This window comes from Ctenopharyngodon idella, chromosome 11, assembly GCF_019924925.1.
Source record: "Ctenopharyngodon idella isolate HZGC_01 chromosome 11, HZGC01, whole genome shotgun sequence".
In the NCBI taxonomy this organism is placed as follows: Eukaryota; Metazoa; Chordata; class Actinopteri; order Cypriniformes; family Xenocyprididae; genus Ctenopharyngodon; species Ctenopharyngodon idella.
The window spans coordinates 26,584,497-26,611,008 of NC_067230.1; the positions used below are offsets into that span (position 1 = coordinate 26,584,497).

Below are 26,512 nucleotides of genomic sequence, written 5' to 3' on the forward strand. Positions count from 1 at the left end.
GGTCTTAACACAGTGTTCTGGAACTTGGATCTTAAGCACTGGCTTCTGCTGATGCATACTTACAGTATGAACTGACATTTCTCAGAGAGCCATCAGTACATTAAGTTTCGTTCTGTAATTATACCTTCTTTTGTGCTGCCTTGCACAGATGAATGGCCTCATCATTAAGCTCTTTCTTAATAGTTAGTTAGAATCCACCCTGCAAATCAGAACCTCCAAGTGGGCAGCATTTCCTTTGCTTTGGCTTAAATGTCGCCTAAATGTAATTAGGCTTCTGTGCTGAATTGTAGAGGTTGTAAGGCTATAATTCTCTGCATCTCATGTGGTTAAAAAAAGTTTATATTTATGTTGAAATGCAATGATCTGGAGTTTTGCAAGAAGGATTAATTATAGGCTATATATAAAAACTACAAGTACTTTTCAAATAGAACATTTCATCAGAAACAAGTAGGCCATTTCTTTGATTTTCGTTAGTTTTTAATTTTTTACTTGATTATATTTTATTACTCATTTCATGTTTCTATATTCATTCATTTAAATAGGGCTACACATTAATTTCATAATATTATTTCTGTAAATTAAATGCATTTATGTCGCTTCTGTCATCCAAGCCACTTGAGAGAGCGTTTATTGCAGTGTTATATTATGACATCCAATTATAAACAGCCTTTGTACTTGCGTCATTAAATATGCATAGGCCTCGAAAATTTACAGAAACCCGCGTTGTTTGGTTTCAGTGTCTGAGGGAAACAGTTGCAATGTCGAAGCGACGACGAACTCTCTTCTGTGTTTTTCTGGTATTTTATTTATTTATTTATTTTTATTTATGTAGTGTTTCAGACGAATAGAGCGGAGTTACGTAGCGACATTTCTAAGTATTCAAAAATGCTGCGTGCTACCAGACAACCAATCATAAACTGCCGCAGTGCTTGCCTCATTAAATATTCAATAAGTCGCAGAAACTGACACGCGCTTTTTAGTTTTAAGTAACGCCTGAGGGGAATACAAATGTGTCGATAAATTGCGTTTTACTTCTATTTATTTTATATATTAATTGTAGGCTATTATACTGCAGAAGACTTAAAACAACAGTGAGGATTTACGTGATGACATTCATACGTTATTTAGCCTATATTTATACTTGACTCCGATTAAAACAGCTCGCGTGCTCGTTGGGAGTGCTGTACTTGTTTTAAAGAGTTTTATTACATTTTTAAAGAATGTTACTACATTTGCCAATCTTAACGTCAAATGTAGGCTACCGTGTGAACCAATTAGGCTACTTACCAAGTATGAATGTACAAAACGGCACAAGATAACGTTTACCTGTTATTAAAATGGGTCTTAGGTAAACAAATTTAAGCGAGAAAATCACTGTTGTGACTCCACCTATCTTCACAGATAGCAGCCAGATGAGAGAGAGAGAGAAAGAGAGAGAGAGAGAGAGGTACACGGAGGGGGCGCAGGGGTTGCTGTTTCACCCGAACCTCACGAATGCATGAAGCTCGAACCTGAACACCAACATTCATTATTTGAAATTAAAACATCAAATCGTAGGGGGAACAACCTGAGGCGCCACTTAATATATATGGGCAATATTGTTCAATAAAATCCTCTCAAGTTTCAGTAAAAGACATTTGGAAAGTCGTGACTGGGTGAACCGAACCATGGATCCGTGGAGATTTAGTTTGAGTTTATTAAACCTCTCACGATGGCAGGTGTGTGGACTGAATTCTTGCGCTCTCACAAAACCCTGAGACTGAGGAGAAAGCACCGAACTGACCATTAAGTGGACTTAGCTGGTCTGAGGAAGGTGTTTGTGTTGGACGTCGCTTTTAATGAGAAGGCATTCATCATTCCGAGTGAATTACGCTGTGCACAGGTAAGATCTTCCTCCTCATCATCATCACCTTATGCGCTTCATCAGGTCTTTGTTTCAGCACCGAGGACAGATCCAATCACATCAAACACCTGCACCTGTGGGGACATCATGAATGGAAGCTGATTTCTCACCAATCCTAAAGCAAAATCAACTTTGCATCCTTGAAACAAGTTGCACAAGGTGTTATATTTATGCCACATCAATTCTTCACAGGTAAGCAAGCATGCATTTTTATTTACGCGCCACACTTAGAGTACGCATGCATTTGCGCACACTTTGGTTGATTTAAAAATCATTTGCATGATGGAAAATCAGACTAGCTGTGAATACCACCACAGAGGAAGTATTTATTATATTAGGAAACAATTTATTACATGCAGCAATAACCAGAGCACGTCAAGCATTGCCTTATCGCGCGCGTGCACGGATGCTTTGGCATTTCTTGAGCCAAACCTGTCGTGTGATAGAATACAAACAGGACAGGCTTGCGTTTGAATGTCAATGAGATGTTGCTGCTTTGTTGACTATAAATGCACTTGATATTAGAGCACAAAAGAAATGTGATTGACAACCTCAACTCTCTGATCAACTTACCTCACACACATTACAAAGAAAGGATCAGTACATCACTGAAAGGAAACATTATGCAAACAGTCATATAATGCAAAAATATTTTAGGTTTGCAACTGATTGCTTTTCTTATTTTGTCATATTTTGGCTTTGAGATTTAGTATAATATTGCATTTTTAGTGGAGAAATAATTGTTTATTTTAAAAATGTCTCAAATAAAATTATTAAGACTATGTATTTGTGTTTAATATTTCAGACAGATGCTGCCCAGACTGGGCAGAAACATTTTCAGGCTTTTCAGACTTGTTGAAGCATTTGATTATGGTGCTTATGTGCTGGATTTCTGTAATTAATTATGTCAAGCAAACATTCAAACTGTTTATAAAGTCAGTGAAGCCAGTCAAAACATTATAATCATACAACCTTAAAAAACACCAAAGCAATTGCAATGACTCAGTTTTATGAATTTTCTAATGTGGGTTTTGTTGACGCCAGATCAAGCCAGAGAGAAATAATAATTAAATATATTGGAACCCACTTTATATTACGGTGGCCTTAACTACTTACATCAAAAATAAGTAGAATGTACTTACTGTGTTTATATTGTATTGCAAAACACTTTTGCTGCTATTGAGGTGTGATACGGGTAAGGTTAGGGTTTGGTGGTATGGGTAGGTTTAAGGGTGGGTTAAGGACAGGGTTGCCAGGTTTTCACAACAAAACCCACCCAATTGCTACTCAAAACTAGCCCAATCGCATTTCAATCGGGTAAATCGGATTTAAAATCCACGTTTTTGGCGGGGATCCCCTGGTAATAATTTGCATTCCAGGGGCTAAATATCATGTTATTTGGCATTGCTTTAACCCACGGACATGAAAAACAACCCGCGGCAACAGTGTTAAAGTAGCCCAGTTACATGGGAAAACCGCATACTTGGCAACACAGATTAAGGGGTAAGGGAAGGTTCAACAGTGTAATTATAAATGTAATTACAGAAATTAATTACAGATGCAATTACACTGTAAATTATTGTTGGTTTAACTTAAGTTACTTGGTTGCCTTAAAATTTTGAGTTCATTGAATTTAAAAATTTGAGTTAATACAATGAAGGAGATTGGTTTAATAAAAAAAAAAACTCAAAATATTATGTTATCTGAACCACATTAATTAAGTTGATTTGACAAAATAAAAAAAATTTGATAACAAATCATGAAATTACAGGTGTACATGCAGGGTTTTTTTTAAAAAAAGAAGTACAATGTAAAAACATCTATGTACACAATCAGTGCATTATATCAAATTATTAATTTAAATGCAAGTACAAAGTAGTGAAGGCCAACTAATACAAAGTGGGACCAATATATCCATAAATCCTTGACTTTGAACGCCATTCAGATTTCACAATCTGGCCATTTACATGCCATTTTCCTGTCGAGAAGGAAACTTCTCGCAAAACTTAACACCCTTGTTCTGTTCATCCGCTGACACTTTGAATCTGAATAGTGTAAAGCATCCATAGAAACCCATAGAGCAAAGCTGATTGGACGTGCTGAGATAAACATCTCATAGTTAATTTGCTCCATGTCTGTGAATGCTTTCGTCCTTGGCAACCTTACCGAGCCATTCAACTGGTCTGGCTGTGCTCCAGAAGTTACCAATGAAACCAAAGTGAGTCTTATAGAAAGGAAATAGGTCCTTATATTTAAGGATCTTATGTGGGAACAATAATATTATAGGAATGTAATATTTTACACTGATATATGCCAGGCATTAAATTACTTATACTTTAAACTTATCAGCAGTCAAGCTGATGGTGAGCCCAGACTGGTAAAATCCCATCTGGTCTCTCAGTATACACATAAATTCTGCCAAAACAAGAGGATCTAGGGAACTAATTCTCCCACAAGCTCTGAATTCCAGCATATATTCATACATACACATATATATTCACACAGCATTTATATTCATTGTGGCTTCCCTTGGTTACTTGGGCATTTATCTATTGATTTTAATGGCCAAAATAACCTGGGGTTAGAGATGGGATCCATGTGGTGTGCTCCTCAATCAGATTACACTGAAAAAAAATGCAATGAAATTAAGCCCATTAATCACAATTATCATGCCGCAACCTGATGGAAAAGGTTTATTCAGCCATCAGATGTGAGCATTATTTAATTAATTTTATTGCGTGTCATTAAGAAAAATGTAGGTTCTCATAAAGATTTATATACTGATGTGATCATTAATTTGATTATATTAAACTAGGTTAAATATATATTACAGTGCACCAGCTTTGTTGTTTTAGCAATGTTTTAATGACCATCCATATTTATTTTTTGGTCTTTATTATGATACAAACAGGAAATATGTACACAAAATGTAAAAAAAAAAAAAAAATCAGAACAAAATGGCTTCTTTAAACAAAAATCAGTATTTTGTATGACCTCCTGGACTTCTTCCATTTTCTCAAAGAAGAAAATTTGAGAAACTTCTCATCATATTTTGAAAGTTTTCTTGGCAAGTGTACGGGGAGGTCTTTTTTTCTGTTCTTTTTTCTGTTTTTTTTTAATACTGCATACAAATTTCCTGTATTTTCTGGTTATATTCTAATAAAGAGATTGAGAAATAATTATATATGATTTTATATATATATATATATATATATATATATATATATATGGTTATATATAATGGTCATATATATATGTTTTTGGGTTTTTTTTAAGATTTCTCACCATGATATTTGATTGCATGTCATTTTGCACATGCTTTCCTTCCACTGTGATTTATAGTGCACTGATTGCAGCGCTGCGCCCCTGGAGCAACCTTGGTTGAAGTGCCTTATTCAAGAGCACAGTAATGATGCTCGTCTCAATAACTCTTCAGTTAACAGTCTTCCTCTAAGTGTCAAACCTGAGATGTTGACATTAAAATCCAAAAAAATACTTTGACATTTATGTCTGAGGACATTGTATGACCTTAAACTCACGTAAATGTTTATTATTCAAGTGAGTCTACTGTTGTTTTACTAATGCACTAATGTCCAGACCTCAGTTCATTACCATGGACCGGTCCATTAGCTTGACTCTCTTCTCTTGTCCAGCGAACAGAGGGTGCCTGTTGCTTCCATCTGTTCCAGAGAAGAGGGAAAAGCCATGATTAGTTTTTAATGTCATTTAAATGTTTTTTTGTAGTTTTGGTCAACTGCTCCTGCTGCTGTTGGTGAAATTTAGAAACCTGAGACCTGTAGCTATAACCCTTCATGTTTTGTTTGGGGACTGAGAGATGCCAGTACCCTTTTTATTGATACCCCATGACTTTTAATGCAATACCATCAGTTAACCCCATCACCAAATGTATTGTATGAAAGAAAGAAAGAAAGAAAGAGAAAGAAAGAAAGAAATAAAAGCATAATTTATCTTAAAATATATGTGTCAATCAATAACTACAAACCAACATTTGGTCCCAAACCAGCCAGCTCCTACTGAGTCACAGCTTAAATGAAAGATAAATTAGTAGCCTTGTTATCATTCTGGCACAGTATCTATGCTTGCATATTTATTTATTGTTTAATTTCATATTTTTGTCTTCATAGAAAATAACAAAATCACACACATCAGGGTTTAAAACTTATTTAGATATGCCCCAAACAATGAACCTCACTGAAAATGAATAGAAAATAAAAAGCTTGTATAATAGTTAGCTTAACATCCTGAGATTGACAATCACAAATTTCTGAAGGTCTTTTCATTGACCATTTGTTTAAAATGAATTTGTAAAAAGCCCTATTTTGTACCTGATCAGTGCAATAATAAATATGAGACTTGTGTCAGTGAAAGGCATGTTAGATAACTTCTAGAGAGATACTTTTAGAGATAACATTAAAGATACATTATTATTATGATTCAACCTCATATTTTTTTTATAAGAACAATTTTGCCAATTCTATTTTTTTTTCTTGACACATTTGGGACGATTAAGGTCAGGATTCGAACAATGCAATTTTACCAAGTCCTGACATTGCAAAGAATGAACTTTACTGACTTGCTATAATCCCTCAATGAAATGTACCTATAGATCTCATATTAATCAAAATACATGTATACATCTTTATCACACTGCCTTACCACCCCAACCCACCCCCGTTTTCTTGTTTCCATGGTAACGGAAGTTAAGGAAGAGAAACCTAATAAACAAGATGTTGCTTCATTACGCCAGCAGGGAGGGTACTAGAGGGGAAACCCCAGGAACATATATGCTTTATCATAAATTAAATGGCATGTTTGAACGATTCGAGGTGTAGCTCCCCTATGTCCAGAGGCACAGAGGAACATCTTCACATTTAAATGATCATATTCATCAGCATATCTATAAGGCAATAAAACAGTACAGTGTCCAGTTTACACATATATATTATATTATTTATAACTGATTTGCAATGCAATTGATAGTTTATATCTTGCAATTAGAAGAGGGTAAACTTGCTAGTGACTTGTTTACAAAAATGATTCACATAATCAAACAAAGAAACTGGAAAAAACACCATTTCAGAGAAACATATGTTAGATTTTACAATAAGATGCTGGTTTAGACAAGCATCAGTATTACTATTGCACATTATTTTTCAAAACCAATTAACAATTAAAATTTGGCACGTAACTCATCCTGCACCATATGTGCTACAGACGGAAATGATTGTGTCGCTTCAAATTGTGTCGCTTGTTGAGGTGAGATGTGCTCTTACTCTTCAAAGCAGTCTGACTTACTTTTTTTACCTGACAAATGATGACACATGAAAAAAATCCCATAGATTTACACTGAATGATGAAGTCATATAGAGACTAGAGGCCTCGTTTAGTAAACGTCCGTATTCACAGATTTTAACTTGCGTAATCCTTCGCTAAAATTCATGCCAACATTCATATTTATAAAAACGGTCTTTGACGTGGAAAAGTGCTTAGCGCCGCATCAGGGTCTAAACAGACGTACACACTTTTCCTCCGACAGTCGGAGTACTGTATTTGGAAATCTAAGCTGCTCACTGTTCTCACGTAAAGGATTTGGACGTTGATTGGTGATCTTTTGTATATGTTATATGATTTATAGATTTCACATCTGGAAGAGAGGCATACATACGTTTTTTTGTGCGTATGTTCTCTGAATCACACGTATGCACATTGGAGAAATTATTTTATTTAACATGGTTTCTACGCAACATTGTATAAATGAGGCCCAAGGACTAGTAAGCAACCACCCAGAACTGGAATGTGACGGTGGGTTTTGTATTTCCTGAGAAATTTGGATGTTGAGGACACATTTTTGAGACAAGGAAACTTGTAGATTAATCAAGTGTTGAATTTGAACCCTTTTTAGCACACATATACGAGATGCAAAGATCATTTTATATTTACATCTCACTTCTCTTTTGATGATTAAAATAAGTCCAATGAGGGACAAGATAGAGTAGGTAATGCCAAACATCAATAAAACAAACACAAAAAGAGAACTAGGACAAACCAGTGTAGAAAAGGCTCTTAAAAACATATACCATCTGAAAAATATGTGAAAGTAAGAAAAACACAATCTTTGCAACTGTGTAGTCCTTTCTACTGGCATCTCTGAATAGATGAAAGCTTTATCAGTCTGTGATATATAGTTACGAAAGACTTTCCTATCAGTTGAAATTATTTATCGTTTCATCTTTTCATCCTCTTCCCTCAGGTTGTAAGTTTTCATAACCTAAAAGATGATATCCATCACCTTTGACACCCTGAGAAAATTACGTAGTCACTGGGAGTTATTGATGTATCTGAATTAATGAAGCTAGAAAACGGAGCCTCACCTCTGAAATGTTGAGTTCAATCAGGATGAATAACTATCTAGACATGCCCGCCTCCTCATTGCAACCACAAAACCTTATGAAAATTCAATTTCTTATGTAATATGTGACTCTGTGCATTATATGCATCTGTTATCAGATGTATTCATCATATAAAAATAATGTTTTTCATTTTCAGTGTTGTTTATTTTGCATCATAAACTGTAAAGTCAATGAGTCAATGATATTCGTATCTATTTTTCAGGTGCAGAGAAGATATCGAGATGTGTCCACAATCAACGGCATACTTAAATATCTCAACCAAGTAAACCACACAGGGTAGTTATAAGGGTTCTTCACCTCTCATAAACCCTGACATGGCTGGAGTTACGCACATCTTCCTGTTCCTGTTAATTCCTCTGGCCCAAACCAGCACCAGGTACACCCCACCCCTGGCCGGATCAAAGCGGGAGGTCATCATAGATGGAGACCTGGTGATCGGAGGGCTGTTCCCTGTGCACGAGAAGGGTGAAGGGACGGAGGATTGTGGTAAGATAAACGAAGAGCGTGGGATCCAGAGGCTGGAGGCCATGTTACTGGCGCTGGACGAAATTAACCAGGACAATCGTATCCTGCCCGGCTTGAAGCTGGGAGCCCATATACTGGACACCTGCTCTAAAGACACTTATGCACTAGAGCAGTCGCTGGAGTTCGTCAGGGCTTCTCTCACAAAAGTGCATCAGCCAGGCTTCATCTGTCCAGATGGGTCGAATCCTGTGCCGGACGAATTGCCTCTGGCCATCTCTGGAGTGATTGGAGGATCATATAGTGATGTCTCTATACAGGTACAGTAGAACATACATCAATTTAAACACTATGCAAAGCAACCAACATTGGAACATCTTTCTAAAAAAATAAAGTCTAGATTACAAGATGATCAGTCAGTAGGTTTTGACGCTTGATCAATAGACCCGGCAGGCCACCTTGGACCAGCAAGAAAAAATCTTGACCACCTTCATAATGCATTCGGGTCCTTTTTGACCTAGAAGAGATACTTAAAAATCTAATACATGCATAGTTTGTAGTATGTAAGCCAAACTTTGCAAATGAACCAAGATCATCCAAAAATGCATCATTCATTCATTTATTCATTCATTTATAAAGAGTTTTTAAGAGAGATGGCCTGATTTTATGCATTATGTAAGCAAACAGTGTTAATTTAGTATCATTGATATACTATTATAGCTTTTTGTTAACATTTTGAATTAGATTTTATGTTTATATATTTATTTTAGTTTTAATTTTGATGTGTTTTTGTCATTTTTAGTTTTTTAAAATATATCTGTATACTTTTTAAGTTTTTCGGGTTTTTTTTATTAATTTAATTTGAGTTAGTTTAGAACTTCAACTTAAACTAAACAAAAATGAGAAATGTTGCCAACTAGCTGAAATAAAATATTTATTATATTTTTATTTTTTTCAAATAATGAAAATGTTTTTTTATGGTTTTAGTTTTAGCTAAAAACAATAACACTGGAGGGTAGCTAAATCCCATGAATCCCATCAAGAACAATTATATTATATTTTTCATGAAGAAATTGAAGCCTGTTTTTAGGACCATTGTATGTTCATGACAATTAAGCACATTCAAATCTTATCGCAAAAAAGCAAAAACAATGATATATTATTTAAATTACTTGACTCATGAATATTAATTAGGTGATGTAACAATCCCTCAGCAGTTGAAAGGCAAGTAAGTAGTCACTAGCAATGGTAGATTACTTCTTGTGCATGTTCAATCCACTACCAAAGTAAACAAAGGCTTCTGATTGGTCTTAATATCGTTATTTTATGCAACATGCTCCAGTTTTCTTTTTGAACAGTGGCATGACTCTTACAAAGTAATTTGAGTTCACTGAACTTTGAAAAATGGTTGCTACGCCCCTGCAAAAACATTTTGTTCGGTTTGTTGTCTGAATAATGTCAGACTATCATTAATATAGTTTCTCAACTTTCCAAATGTTTATTTGCATTCTCACACATAGATAGGGTTATGAAATACGATCAGAAAGTGTTATCATAGCAGTAAGAATAACATACCGTGGAAGTACTTCTGACCACATCTCTTTTAGTTACATTACACTCAACTCCTCCCTATCAAACCCAAGCAACATATACATCCGCCCATAGCTCTGTCAGCACAATAGCTTCCTCCGTACAGACTGACCTCCTCCTGAGCGAAGTGCCCAGAGACTGTGAATCTACAGCTTGTTAATTACGGTTCTCTGCCTTTAGGCAGTGATTAGCATGAGACAACTGAGTGCTAATTGCCCTACGCTCATGTTTTATATGGTTGGAATCATGGCTTAATTGTTACATCAGCTGTGCTGGAATTTACATTGCTAACTGCGATACACATGCTGGAGACAGGCGGTCATGATCTAAGCTCAACTTCAACACTAGTAAGATTTAATTTCTCATTTAATGAGAAATTAAATTTTCCCTGATAAAAGAGTGATAACATAATAATAAGAACATACTGAATGTTCAGAACTTAAAGTGTAACTTTGCAGATTTTCAACTCGCTTTGTATTGTTACAGTGTCGCTAGAATATGTAAATGAACAATGTTTACTCATTCTTCGTGTTACCTGGACTGAGACATGTTTATTTGTCAGCAAAGTCTGCCGGATGGCGCAAAACGCATCATTCCGGCGGACTTTTGGACAGCTCCAGGGCTTTTGTGAAAACTACAGATTATACTTCCGCATTTTTGTATCCCTGCCCACGGACAGTCAGATCGACAGAGGTTTATTAACAGAACAATTATTGTAAGGGTAGGTTTATCACTGAAAATTGTATCGTCTATTGTATGTCTACTATTTAAACAGCATTATGGTAAAAATGGAACACTATGGCAACAGTTTTCTTACCTGTACGTGACAACATTTTGCTTCGGGGGGTTGGGCGGAACTGATAGAATGGCAGTTTCTTTCAGTTTTCCCCTCCGTTTGGCCTAAAACACTGTGTTCTAGTTATCCAGTTTGACCACAAACACTGAGGTTTTTCAGATTTTCCGTTGCAGAGTTCTCTCCGTATTTTTGATTCTTTGCAGTCTTTAGCCATGTTTGCTATAAATTCTTCCACCTCGGAACAATACAAGTCGATTATGATTAAAAGTTTACTAAGAAGTATTTCCTTACTAAAGCAAAATGGTATTTGACTCTAGTAAGCGTAACACCATTGCAGACTGGTGGGACTGGCCTTGGATGGCAACATGCCCAGTGCATTATGGGTGTTTTCCTACCTATTTGGCAAAAGGGAAGACAACAACCTTTTTTCTTTCCTTTCTACTGTTTAGGCAGCCAAGTTTTATTCAATGCCCATTTTGCCAGCGGTAAAGTACTCAGTTCCCAGCAATTCCCACTAAGCATTGTTATTGTTAACTAAAACTGAAATTATTTTAAAAATGCCTTCAATAATTAAAATAAAGCTGAAGTAAAATAAAATATAAATATAGATGTAAAACTTAAAAACAAAAACTAAACAATAGAAATCTTGCCTTGCCATCTAACTGAAATAAATAAGTTGCAGTACTAAAATTAAACTAAAACTGAAATAAAAATCAAGCTAAATAGAAATATAAAAAAATAAAATTATTAAAAATGACAAGCACAACAGAAGTTTAACTGTAAAAGTAATTTAAACTAAAATTAAAATTGAAAATATAAAAATAAAAGCTAATTCAAAATATTAATAAATACTATAATAGTATATAAATAATACTAAAATAACACTGTTCCCAGTCCAAAAACAATATTTATTGAAACCATAATCTACAAAAATGTACTCAACTAACATCAGTCCTACCTTGCTGGTAGATCCTGTAACTACACTGATACAGGGTCAAAAAGCATCTTTCTCTGTGTAAAAAATGTTGGAAACAATATAGATAGTTTTCCAGATTTTGAAAAACAGGAATTCATGATATTTCTGTCTGGTGACTTTGACATCACAGTCCCAAACCCTTCAAGAGTAACCACTGCATGATCAGTGCATGTTATATATTTGTCAGTCAACAAATATATAACAAAGTGTTTTAATTACAATTTATAATGTACCAAGAAACTGATACATTTATGCACACAATATATTGTGCAGAGAAATACACAAACATTTCAGTTTTTCACTCTTGTGGGAAGGATGTCACAGCCAGCGACAGCAATTGAAGGTCTCAGAGGAGCTCTTCCAACTGTGCTGGCCAACAAGGCCCTGACAAGCCTGCCAAAGCCCATGCCACCTGTCCAGCACTGGGGTGAAAGAGCTTCGAGGGGTCTTCAGGCAACCTGGAGCTTGTTCAGCCCAGTGGTAAATGAGAGACACTCTTGGCAGGGAACCCAAAGAAGCATGACACGACTGAACATGAATATAAAGGAGATAACACACGGGTAGCACATGTCCTCACTGGTTTTCTCACACCTGTTTTTCACCCATTGCCATCTGGATTGTGAGACGGAATCAGGGCTGACATATTACCATTCATCGGTTGATGGTACAAAGCTTAATGTGTGTGTGTGGGTAATGGCGGCGGGAGGCAGAGCTATATCGAGTGCCGGAGTGGGTGGTGGTGATGAGATTGGCAGACTATCCTGCTAATTTCGTGAGTGACAGGTCCCTAGAGAGGGAATAAACAAAATCGTCATGGTTTCACAACTCGCAACGCACGTCATTCTTGATAGCTTAATTATTTCATGGTTAAATTCATTTTCACAATGCACATCGTTACAAGCACATTTCTTGGAAAATGTGGCTTGTATTTTGTTCCATTATTTAGATATTAAAAGAAATAGCACAACCAAACATTTCTTTAGTTTTATTTAATCATCTTCATGTCATTTCAAATCCATTTGAATTTATTTTGTTTATGAAGCAAAGGAAAATAAGCTCCATAAATGTGTCATGAACGTAGTCCATATGGCTATATTCCAAGTCTGTAGTCATATGATTTGTAATGATGCGAGAAACAGATCTTTTCTGAAAATCTGAATCATTTGGCGCCTGCTGGTCAAAATGGTGTAAATGCAATGAAAACTCCCAAACATGTTTTAATGAGTTTAAATGAACATAAAACAAACCAATTTGCAAACCAATTTCAAATTTTTTTGAATGTGTAATTTATTATATGCAAGCTACAAATGATCATATACTATTAAATATGACGTCTGTATAATTTTTTTGTTAACCAGGCCAATAAGAGACAATTAACTACTAATTTTTCTATTAGTAGTTAATTGTCTCTTATTTGCCTGGTTAACCAAGCCATACAAATTAACAAAAGAACACACATTATACAGACTTCATTTTTAATGGTATTTGATCCAGGACAATAAGAGACAATTAACTACTAATTTTCCTATTTATTATACAAATGTGTCATTAAAAATATCTGCAAACTTACAAATCTCCTTATATAAAACCCAAATAGACACTGGTTCATGGATTCACTGAGCTCATCCCCTAGCAGCAAACCATTAACATTTGGAAATGTTTTGAAAGAGTTATGATAGACACAAAATGACTTTGGCAGAGGAACCGACCTGTTTATTCACTGAAAATCTTGGAGTTCGTTAGAGATGTGGCGATGTCTGAATTGTGACTGAATCAGTCTTTTGGACCAGATCTTTTTAAATGAATCGGTTGATCCAGTTCACAAAACTGGTATAAATGATTAGTTCACAACAAGACTGATCAGGTTCTCGAGCTCAACTTACCGAACTGGCAGATCATCAGTGAATAATGGCATAAATTTTGGTCACACAAACCTATCATATGACTTTAGAATGACTTACCACATGAGTCAAATGAGTCACATATGTGGTGCTTTGCATCCTTTCTGAAGCTTGAAATATCTAGTCCCCATCTTTGTTAATATATGGTAGTTAGAAAGTCAGGTTGAAAACAACATAAGAGTGAGTAAATTATTTTTACTAGTGAATGTACATTCTGAATTGAATGTTTTCATGTCAGATTGCACTAATTAAAAAGGCAAAAAAAAACAAGTTTGTTGAGAGTTTGTGTATGTGAGAAATTTGGAGAGTTTGGCACATTTGAAGGAATGCATTTGATAATGCCAACCAATCAATAGCCACCATGCTCCTTTCATCGCCAGCACATTTTCTCTCCCGCTCAAGGTGACGGAATATATTATCATATTTCTCCAGCACAAAATAGGTGTTTGTCAGCACACAATTATAAATAATAATGACATGCATAAAGAATATGACAAAATGGTATCCTTAGGTGCTGTGTGGAATTAGGAGCAAGTATTGTCTGACTATTTCATGCTTGCGAGTCTCTTAAGGTGAAGAAGTTGTTTGCCAGGAGTCACTGTTCGTTAGTGTTTCTGTGTTAATAACACAGAGCGCTGTCTTCAGAGTGGGTGTGTGGTCTCAAGGTCACTCATATGGAGATCTCCACTGTGGTCTGAGACACTGAAAATGTTAATAGGTTGTAACTGCATGTGGTGTTCTTGGGATGCCAAAACAACAGACAAATAACGCTTATAATTAATGGCATATAAATGCCAAGTCATTTGCATTTCCCACATAATTAAAGAGCATTAGAACTAAATTATAATTAGCAGCACTCATTGAAATAAACCAATTTCTGACCACTATGCACACCTTGTTTATTTGTTTGTCATGTTTACTCATTTGCAATCCTCTAGCTCTTACCATAGAGTTAAGACACGGCTTGGCTTTGTAGCACTTGGTGAAGAAGTGTCCTGGGAAAAAACAGATGGTGTTGTTATGTTAGTGGGAAGCTGGGAAAGCTTGAAAAGGGGTTTTGCTGTCACAGAGCATCACTTGACCCTGTTTAGCCTTTCATTTGGGTGTGCAGCTCACATTCAGGACAGGGTTGGATGCTTATTCATTCTTTCACATCCCTCTTTTTAACTGCTAGAACAGATGAAGCTTTGTTTTTGACCAAACCGTTTTAAATAAGCTGAGAATTGCACAAAGATGGATTATCGTCTGTTTAATATGTTAAAACTAAGAATTACATGTCAGGAACAACTAAATTATGGACTGTATGTAGAGTTAATTGCCTCTGGAAAACTTGCAGCCACAATGCTATGTGTTCTTTTTTGCCAGGGGGTTGCTAAGGTGTTTTGTTGCTAAGACATTACTAGATAATTGCTAGGGTATTCAGGGTTGTTGCTAAGGTGTTGCTAGGTCAGTGGTTCTCAGCCTTTGCGAATCCGAGGCCCCCCATTGTCCGAGATAATTACATATTTCTTATCTTATTTACATATAATTACATTTCTTTATTTCAAATGTTTCAAGAGCTGAATGTTCTTTGGGATTCACTCTTAATGACCAATGAATTTACTTTTGTTTTTTGTTTTTTGTTTTTTTTTGTTCACTAACAAATAGCAATTTCTACCCGATAAAATATTTTAGCACTTGACATCAACAAGCTTTTTTGTCTTATTTTAAATAATTTTAGGTCATCTTACAGTCCCCTGGTGGGTCCCAGCCCCAGAACCACTGTTCTAGATGGTTGCTAGGGTGTTCTGGGTCATGCTCAGATGTTGCTTACTGGCTCAAGCAAAAATAAGGTCATGTCTCTATAATACACTGGCCTCTAGATATGACTTGGGATTCTTCCTTCAACATATCTGAATTTTTAGGCCCTGTTTACACCTGATATTAAAATGCAATTTGGTCGATCGGACCACAAGTAGACGAGGGAGACACATTCCCGTTTACACCTGTTGTTTTAATCCATTTTCTTATGTCCACTTTCGACCACTTCTGTCCTGATTTCTTCAAAGGGAAGGGTGTAAATGTTTGGGCTTTCAATCTAATGGACGAAATAAGCTCACGTAATTTACATATGAACAGAAAAACACACAGAGAGCAGTATCTTTCATTTCTGCTCTGATACCCACAAGACCACATCAAACATGGTGAGTGTGTTAGAAATGAGGAGTGGTGAGAAAACATTGTGCTTGGTACGTTTTTCGTCTTCAAACCAAACTTGGGTCAAAGTTTAAATCCCATCAGGCTAGCGGGCTTCCCATAATGTTTACGCATTAAGTCAGTAGACGGAGAGTAGGCGGTCTTTTGTGGCTGTTTGAATGCATTCGACCACATGAGCATCTACACTAGGAAAGCAATCCAGAGTCGAATGTGTTTTCGACTACCTCTGGAAGTGGTCGAAAGTGGACAAGCTCAAGACGTTTTGCACCCCGTTTACACCTGTATTTAGCATTGTCCACTTGTGATCCGATTGACCAAAACGCATCTTAATACCAGGTGTAAAGAGGGCCTTAGTCAATTATTGCTTTAGTCTGACTTAAATTACACTTTCAAAGTGCACATAAATGCACTTTCAGAGGCAATGACAGTGTCACATATTGAGGCTTTTTAGAGTCTCGCTGGAACTTTATGCCATTATGATTTGCAGCAAAAATCTACCCAGAGGTCTGTATCTCCATGTTCCGCTGCCTAGGTAGGGCAACAGTACTCAAACTAGAGTCAGCTCAGGTGGTCCTTGTCAAATGCTTCAGTGGCGTTCTGGCAGTTTCTGCTTCCTGAAAAAAATAGTTGATAGGCAACTGGAATATCAACATCTGCTCGAGCTTCTAAAGCTGAGAAGCAGTGGCCAGTGACGTCTAAAAGGTGTTGACGACCGCATTAGATTTTCCAGACAGCTCACACATATTAACAACACGGCTCATTTAAATCCTGATTTTTTTTTCTACTTTTCTAATGGGTGGGTGGTGTGTCAATTCTTTATTATTCCAAATGCCAGGAGAAAAACAGGGCTGATTCAATATCAATATAATTTAAGTAACAATGAATGATTATTTTAGTTTCACCTTTTTACACAGATTTTTACAATTCAGTCTGAACATTGTCAAATTTAGCAGAGGTGAGATGCCAAACTAGCTTTCTTCCTCTGTGGAGAATTGCACTTGTCTAAATGAATCAGATTTTCTCAATTTCACCTCTTAGCAGACTGTCTGCTCTCCCTCAGGCTAGAATGAACTGAGCTTTTTAAGTGTGCTTGTCAGAAACTGACATGTAGGTGCACCACCCATCAGCTCTAATGTCTGTCAGCTGAGAGCTAAACCCAATGGCTACAACCAAATAATTTTGTTAAATTTTGAGTGATTATTTAATCATGCTAGCCACCTTATTGGCCCAAAACAGTCGTGTGTGGCTTCTATGTCATGTCCTCCTCTTGTGATAATAGCTAGTTCATTGGAAATAAAGATTCTGTGGTCTATGACTTTAAACTATTTTTCCCCCAATATTCTCAAGTAAAAAAAAAATAGCCCATTTTCTCTTTCCTTTGTCAACACTTGAAAATGAAAATGAAAAATAGCACCCAATTCAGATTTTGAACGTGTCATAGCCTGAGGAAAACGTAAACCATATCTAACATTATAATTTTGTCTGCTAGCACAGTTATCTTACGTGATCAGAATTAGGTCTGTCTGAGTCCCATGAAACTATGGCCTGAAACGATAGGCTTAGATGAGAGAGATAGGAAAACAGGACAGAGGTAAAAGCCATATCTTTCTCCCTCCCACACTCAAAGAATGTTATGGGACATCTTGCGCTTACCAAGTTTGCAAAGAGCATCTGTGGGTCACGGACTCATTGGGAAACTGGGGTTTTTAATCGATATTATGTGGCCGAACAGTGAAAACAAACCTATTTCAGTGACATAAAGGGCACTTTGAGCTATGTATTTTAGTGGAAAAACCTGCATCTTATTCCATAACTGCCCACAGTCTCATGTAACCTGATAAATGCACTGAAATAGCATTGCGCCATATTAACATTTATTTTAAACAGGCCATTCTTTTCAGAGCAAAAACGCATTTTATGTAAATTAGGCTCATTATAGATTACCCTATATTCAGGAAACCCAGCACTATTTGTCTGGGGCAATTACCATTGCGCTACTGCCACCCACAGAAAGCTGGCAGTAAACAGAAATTTAAAAAAAAAGATTGACATTTTCTACAATTTACATATTTAATGGATGTTAAAATAATGTAGTTAATGTGCATAATTCCTTTAATGAAACAGCTACTAAAGCTAAATTTACTATGTCTTATGGAAATCTTATAGGTCTATGCAAATGGTTGCATTAAATGGTATTATACAAAAGTATTACTGCCTAATAATCAAATATTTGTCTTTCTTGCAGGTGGCAAACCTTCTTAGACTCTTCCAGATCCCACAGATAAGCTATGCTTCAACTAGTGCCAAGCTCAGTGACAAATCCCGTTATGATTATTTCGCCCGAACTGTCCCACCAGATTTCTATCAGGCTAAAGCCATAGCTGAGATCATACGGTACTTCAACTGGACCTACGTTTCCACTGTAGCCTCAGAAGGTGACTACGGTGAGACGGGTATTGATGCGTTTCAACAAGAAGCCAGAGTACGCCAAATCTGCATCGCAACTTCAGTGAAAGTCAGCCGCTCAGTAAACAGAGGAAATTACGAAAATGTTATTCGCTCACTGCAGCAAAAAGCCAATGCCAAAGTGGTGATCCTCTTCACCAGAAGTGAAGATGCAAGGGAACTGCTCGCTGCCGCAGCCAGGATGAACGCTACCTTCATTTGGGTGGCCAGCGACGGCTGGGGAGCACAGGAGAGCGTAGTCTATGGCAGCGAGAAGGCCGCTAATGGGGCTTTCACCATTGAGCTTGCCTCATACTCCATCAGGGAGTTTGAAGACTATTTCACCAAGCTAACACCAGAATTGAACACACGGAACCCATGGTTTAGGGAATTCTGGGAGCACAGGTTTGGCTGTCGTCTACATGAACATGGCTGCGCCAGTAATAGCCTGAGGAATGGGTCATTTAAGCCAGAATCAAAGATCATGTTTGTGGTGAATGCAGTCTATGCTATGGCCTATGCCTTGCACAATATGCGGCAAGCTGTGTGCCCCAATACCACAAAGGTGTGTGACGCCATGAAGCCAGGCAATGGAAAGAGGTTCTACCGGGAGTTTATTCTCAAGACTAAGTTTGATGGTGAGTAGAATTGGCGACCAATTGTCCTATTTCTTGCAATGGTCACACTTTATTTTGGGGTCCATTTCTTCTTTATTAACTATTAACTATGACTTTTGCCTCAATAAACTCCTAATTACTGGTTATTAATAGTTAGTAAGGTAGTTGTTAACTTTAGGTATTGGGTAGGATGGATGTAGAATATGGGGTAACACTTTACAATAAGGTTCATTAATTAACATTATTTAACTACATTAGTTAACATGAACTAATAATGAACTGCACTTATACAGCATTTATTAATCTTTGTTAATGTTAATTTTAACATTTACTAATACATTATTAAAATCTTGTTAACATTAGTTAATGCACTGTGAACTAACATGAACAAACAATGAACAACTGTATTTTCATTAACTAACGTTAACGAAGATTAGTAAATACAGTGAAAAATGTATTGCTCATGGTTAGTTCATGTTAGTTAATACATTAACTATTGTTTAACTAATGAACCTTATTGTAAAGTGTTACTGAATATGGTTATGCAGAATAAGGCATATGTGCTTTATAAGTACTAATAAACAGCCAATATCCTAGTAATATGCATGCTAATAAGCAACTAGTTAATAGTGAGAATTGGACCCTAATCTAAAGTGTTACGCTTGCAATAAAACATTTCCTCCCATCTATGAAGAAGCTCTTCAATTATTTATCTAAAATTAGATCTAACCAATAATAGAGTCTTGGAGCATTGAAACTTAATTTGCCACTCAGATCATGTTGTCTCCCTCTGAAAGTATCAGATATTATTACATTTACAGAACTCAAATTATCAGAGAGCTCCCAACTGGTCTCCAAGAGAATGCAATCTCAGACAGGATAATCAGTTTGACAGACCTTGGACAATATACTGATTTATTGGATGTGGTTTCAACAGATTAAATCTTTGTTTAAATGTTGAGAAATAAATTTGTGAGATTAGCTAACATTTCATCAATTAGATTAGTTTCTGAATTGAGGTGAATAGCACATTAACTTGAATTGAAATTGATTAAAATGAATTAATGTTGCATGTAGTCTATGGCTTCAAGCTGCTACAAAAGGTGCTGTAATGTTTTTAAACCTTTTTCAGCCCCTTTCAGGCCTGCTGACACTGAGAACGTGGTGCGGTTCACCTCATCAGGTGACTGCCTGGGTCGCTACAACATCTTTCACTACCGCCAAGAGGACAACAAGTTTGTCTACCGGAAGGTAGGCTACTGGGCACAGAGCTTAGTGCTCAATACCAGTCTGGTGCCTTGGGCTGGTGGAGCAGTTCCTACATCCCAATGCAGTGACCCATGCCAACCCAACGAAGCTAAAAGCATGCAGCCTGGGGACGTGTGTTGTTGGATTTGCATCCCATGCCAACCCCACCAATATCTCCTAGATGAATTTACTTGTGTGGACTGTGGATTTGGAGAATGGCCCCTTGCTAACCTGACAGGGTGCTATGAGCTTCCGGAGGAGTACATCCACTGGTCGGACGCATGGGCAGTAGGACCCGTCACCATTGCCTGTCTGGGGATGCTGTGTACACTTGCTGTGGCTGGGCTTTTCTTACGGAACAACGACACTCCAGTGGTGAAAGCAAGCGGTCGAGAACTTTCATATATCCTGCTATTAGGTGTACTCCTTTGCTATGCCATGACCTTCATTTACATTGCCAAACCTTCAGCGTTTGTATGCACCCTGCGACGTCTTGGCCTTGGCACCTCCTTTGCAGTTTGCTACTCGGCTTTGCTGACGAAAACCAACAGGATTGCTCGGATATTTGGTGGGGCAAGAGACAGTGCCCAACGACCACGCTTCATCAGCCCTGCCTCTCAGGTAGCAATCTGTGCCGCACTGATCTCTGCCCAGCTGTTGGTCGCTCTTGTCTGGCTGCTGGTAGAGGCACCGGGGGTGAGGAAAGAAGTGGGTCCAGATCGAAGAGATGTGGTGACTCTGAAATGCAACAGCCTGGACTCAAGCATGCTGGTGTCCCTCACCTACAACTGCATCCTCATCATCCTCTGCACCTTCTATGCCTTCAAGACCAGAAAATGTCCAGAGAACTTCAACGAGGCTAAGTTCATCGGCTTCACCATGTACACCACCTGCATCATCTGGCTGGCCTTCCAGCCCATCTTCTACGTCACTGCCAGTGACTACAGAGTAAGTAGGAGACATAGTTAGAAACAAGTTTGAAGGTACATGCCAGTCTATTGTAGTGATATCATCTATTTCAGTGGTTCCCAGCTGTGGTGCTGGAGTACACTTTATGGATGTCTCCCTTATCTAACGCACTCAGGTTTTGGAGTCTCTACTTATGAACTGATAAGTTGAATCATGTGTTGATTAGGGTAGGTGTGTCCAATCCGGCTCCTTAGCTCTAACTTGCCCCAACAACCATCTGAAAGATTCTAGTAATCCCAGAGAACTTGATTAGGTGGTTAAGATGTGTTTGATTAGGATAGGAATGAAACTCTGCAGGAAAGTTAACCTCCAAGAGCAGAAATCAAGAGTAGCGTTAGTTCTTCCAGGACACATTAGTCAAGCTTGCATCAGCCGACTCTCAGCTGATTCACGTCTACCTATAGGAATACAACGCCTATCACACCATCCCTATATAAGGTCCATTCAGTATTATCAGCAGCTTTATCGTGTTGCTCAGGAGCTAATTGCCTTCCTTCATCCCCAGTTCCTTTTCTCGTCCAGTCAGGACTTTGCCTTCTGATATTCCTCTTCGAATCAGACTCATTTTCTTGAATTATGTTGTTACATTAAATTATTGTAATTAAGAACATTAATGATATCAATACCTTTACATTGGTTCTGTTCTGTTTACCCTAAGGGGGGTTATCGCTGCCTTCCCTGCTCTTATCCATGCTAGGCTGCATGGATGGGCAGGGAATTCTTGCCCAGAACAGAACCATTCCACCAATCCAAACTGTGTGCTAATTGTCAATAATCTTTGACAATAGTGGTCCTGACCGAATTGAAGAACCCTGCATTAGGGTGACAATGTGCAGTGAGGGAATACTCCATGACCAGGGGTGGGAACCACTGATCTGTTTCACATAGACTGCTCCTAAAAGGCACATAAAAACAAAAAAACAATGGTCAATGTACACATCAAACATGCTCTTCCTGTTTATGTGCACAGTTCTTAGCCAGAACAATCTGCAAAATGGACCAGAATTTGTGCCAGTAGTCAAAAGATTCTTTTTGACTCTTATGCTAAAGAGGAGATACTTCATGAACCTCCACACATTGATCCAAACAGATATCTGCAGGGGTTATTTCTGAAATATAACAAAAAACAAAATATGAAAAAGTAATAATACATTTGAGTTTATTAGACTGTGCAGTGAATACTCTATTACCAAACGGCAAAACATCCTTGATCATGTTTAAGATTCTAAGAATTTGCTTATTTAGAAGACAGAAGCAGTTGACAGGCAATTATTTTTAACTTCTCATTTAACTCAAGACACTTCAGTCTTGAAGTTTTCTGCAAGTCATGACACCAAACATGAGATTACTTTTAGAGCTGGCCTCTGGCTCTTATAACCAGACAAACTCAGTGTGCCACCTCAAACATACAGTGATGTTAATGTCTAGTCAATATAGTAGCACTATCTGAGGGATGAGGGCTGCCTGTCGCATGTTATCAGGAGACTCTCATCGCTGTGGGGCGAGAGATGTCAGAGCTTTGTTAGTGACACTGTAGACACGGCCATCAAGAATGCCCCCTGGCTTAGGGTGGCAATCCCTGCACCGCAACAGCAAACAATTTTACAGCACATACACACTATCCACAGATAATTATACAGATATTATTATACCAGAGAATTATATTAGTTTGGTGCTGTCAATATCAGTGCTGGATTGCTATGTAGTGTCAGCCAGTTAACCTTTGGAGGGAGAGGAGATTGGACAATACCTAAAGGTTAAGTGTCAGGAAAAAGATTTATTTCACCACTTGTGAAAGAAAATAGTTGATTTTTTGGCTTGAAAGGTTCTCTGTCTGAATAAACTAGAGCTCTTCGATCATGCTCCTGGAGACCCAATGTCCTGCAAAGTTTATTTCCAACCTGCTTCAACACACCTGCCTGTGATTTTCAAGCGATCCTGAAGACTTTAGGTGTGTTTGACTTGAAGCGGCGCTACTCAGACTGATCGGTGTATGACATCAAAGTACCACGAGAGTGATTCAAAAGGTATCGCTCTTGCGGTAATTTGATGTCATACACCGATCGGTCTGCGCAGCACCTCTTCAAGTCGAATACACCTAATGATTAGTTGGTTCAGGTGTTTGATTAGGACTGGATTGACACTCTACAGGACAGTGGTTCTCCAGGAACAGGGTTGAAGACCCCTGGAATAAACAATAAGGAAACCTATGGAAGCCTGTTTTTGCCTTAAGAAAAAAAAAAAGTAAATCTAACTATATTTTTTATATAATCCAACTTTATATCTTGCAGTTGCTTTGTTGCTTGTAATTTGACTTTATATCTCATAATGTGTATTCAAGTCTCACAAGTGTAACTTTATTACTCACAGTATCTTACTATCTGACTTTAAGGCTGTTTACACCTGGTATTAAGATGCGTTACGGTCAATCGTATCACAAGTGACCTTAAGGGAGACACATTCCAGTTTACACCTGGTGTTTTAATCCGTCTCTTTTGTCCACTTTCAACCACTTCTGTCCGGATTTCTTTGAGGGGAGGGTCTATGGGCGGGTAAATGTATGTTTTTTTTTAAGATCTTTTGATCTTATGCACAAAATAAGCATATGAATGTGCCTAGAGATGACGGAAAAAAATCGTTTCTGCTATGATAGCCGCAAGACCGCGCCGAACGCGGTGAGTGCGTGTTAGAAATCAGGAATGGTGAGAGAACATTGTGCTTGGTACTATTTTGTCTTCAAACTAAACTTGGGTCTTCAGCCGACAAAGTTTATATCCCGTCTGGCTAGCGCACTTTCCATAATGTTTACACATTAGGTCAGTAGTGTAGGCAATCTTGCACTGTATGAACATTTGACCACATGAGCGTCTACACTATGAAAGCAATCTGGTCGAATGTTTTTTTTTTTTGACTACCTCTGGAAGTGGTCGAAAGTGGACGAGCTCAAAACGTTTACACCCTGTTTACACCTGTATTTAGCGTCGTCCACTTGTGATCTGGTCTCATGATGCGTTTTGGTCGATCAGGTGTAAACAGGGCCCTAAATCTCAAAATAGTGACTTTTTATTTTTTTACTTTTAGGCAGAAACAAGCTTAATATTATTAACATAAAATAAGACTGATACAGAAGTCATACATATATATAACCATAAACTAAGACAAAGTATTAAACCTGGAATTACCTAATGTTATTTGGACATGATTTTATGATAATACCATGTTTTTAGACATGTCTCTCCTTGGCATTCTTTGAAGTACCAATGTAAATACACCAGTTCATGAATTTGGTACCATGGTAAATATCAAAGTGCTAGGGTATGAGCTTGTATAATCGTTTTACAAAGCTACCACCACAGAACTTTTTTTTCTAAAGGTGTACTAAAGAAACAAAATCTGCTGTAAACCATGGTAATGAATACAGAATATATTTTAATCAAAAATCAGTCCTATTTAACCTCAAAATCAAGCATTAGGAAATTATATTTTGCTTAAATGGCTTAATTTTGTTTTGTTCATGCAAAGTATAAAATATGTTTTCCTTTTGAGTTGGTGTTCATAAGATTCACATAAAAGTTGTCCAACAAACTGTTAGCCAGTTGAACGATAAGCTCATCTGAACATGTTAAAACCGGTTCATCCCTGTACAGGTGCAGACCACTACCATGTGCATCTCCGTCAGTCTGAGCGGCTCTGTGGTGCTCGGCTGCCTCTTTGCCCCCAAGATCCACATCATCCTTTTCCAGCCGCAGAAGAATGTGACCTCTCTGAGGGCCAAAGAAAACCGATTCTCCACGGCAGTCACCGCACCGAGCTCCACCTACTCACAAGGTAACCACATTCACTCCTAAAGCTTGAGCTATAATGATTATTATTGGTCATTTATTTTATTGCAATTATCTTATTCCACAGCTTCAGCATCTACTATAGTACCAACTGTGTGTAACGGGCGAGAGGTGGTGGACTCTACGACATCATCATTGTGAAGACGTATTTAAGCAAGATGGGGCCAATTTTATATCACATCATCAAAATGAGGAGTTGAATGCAGTTTCTTACACTTGTGCTCTTTATTTGATACTCAAATATTTGGAGTCAATCTCATGATCCTGGACACCTATGCATCATTCTTGATGGTGTTCCAAATGATCCTGTGGTCACTTCAATCTTGAACAAGCATGTTTTTGTCTTTCAGTTACACAAAAAAAGCTATGCTTTATGATCAAGAGCCTGGAAAAAACAAGGACCATCGTAAATGTGATTATAAATCCATGTGATAGTAGATTTAAAGCCACTTGACACAGGAATGGAAGAAACATGATGCTGAAACTAGACTTTGCAATATGTGTTCCTATTTTAATGTACACTACAAAAGATATTGACTAGTCTTAAGTAATGTTAACAGTAGACTTTGATTTCTCAGTCTTTATAACTGTATTTCGTTGGACTTCAGTGAGTCGTCGTTGGGGAAAGGCATGATAAACGAATGTTTCAGTCTTGTGACTACTGCAACCACAGGAACTTGATCACCCATGAGACTTGCACAAAATATATCATGATTTTTTTTTATGTACCCCAGGGTATGTGATTTTTAGATGCTGTATTCTCAGTAAATGGGAGACTGTAACCAATTTGTTTTAGTTTGGTGGTAAAATAGTCCAATTTCGTTTGGAGATGAGTTTGTCTTTTTAGTGTTGTGGTAAAAAGTCTCATGTTTGGTCCTCATGGATTAGTTTAGGTGTCATTGCAAGATGGAAAAACTAACTATATTCTGTATTTCCCTTTTTTTGAACTTGCATTAAATTCTTAGTGGTCAGTTTTGGAAAAAGTAGGTAACAATACAGATGTTTTAATGTGAATTTTGGTGAACCAGTCAGTGTTATACTTGTAATATATGTAAATAAATTCTTTTTAAAAAAAATAATCATTGAAGTCTTCATTTGGGAAAAGATTAGAAGAGAAACCTGTGAACCAATCAATA

At 37.4% G+C, this 26,512-nt stretch overlaps 1 protein-coding gene across 1 annotated transcript; it reads left to right on the plus strand.

Annotated features, from left to right (window-relative positions):
• Positions 1–1,435: 1,435 nt before the first annotated feature.
• On the plus strand, positions 1,436–26,455 carry grm2b (glutamate receptor, metabotropic 2b). The gene is made up of 6 exons (XM_051913012.1): positions 1,436–1,882; positions 8,537–9,116; positions 18,501–19,338; positions 20,450–21,513; positions 25,182–25,362; positions 25,444–26,455. Exons 2-6 carry the CDS (start codon positions 8,649–8,651, stop codon positions 25,515–25,517), a joined length of 2,625 nt encoding a protein of 874 aa, XP_051768972.1. The 5' UTR covers positions 1,436–1,882; positions 8,537–8,648; the 3' UTR covers positions 25,518–26,455.
• The last annotated feature ends 57 nt before the right edge of the window (positions 26,456–26,512 follow it).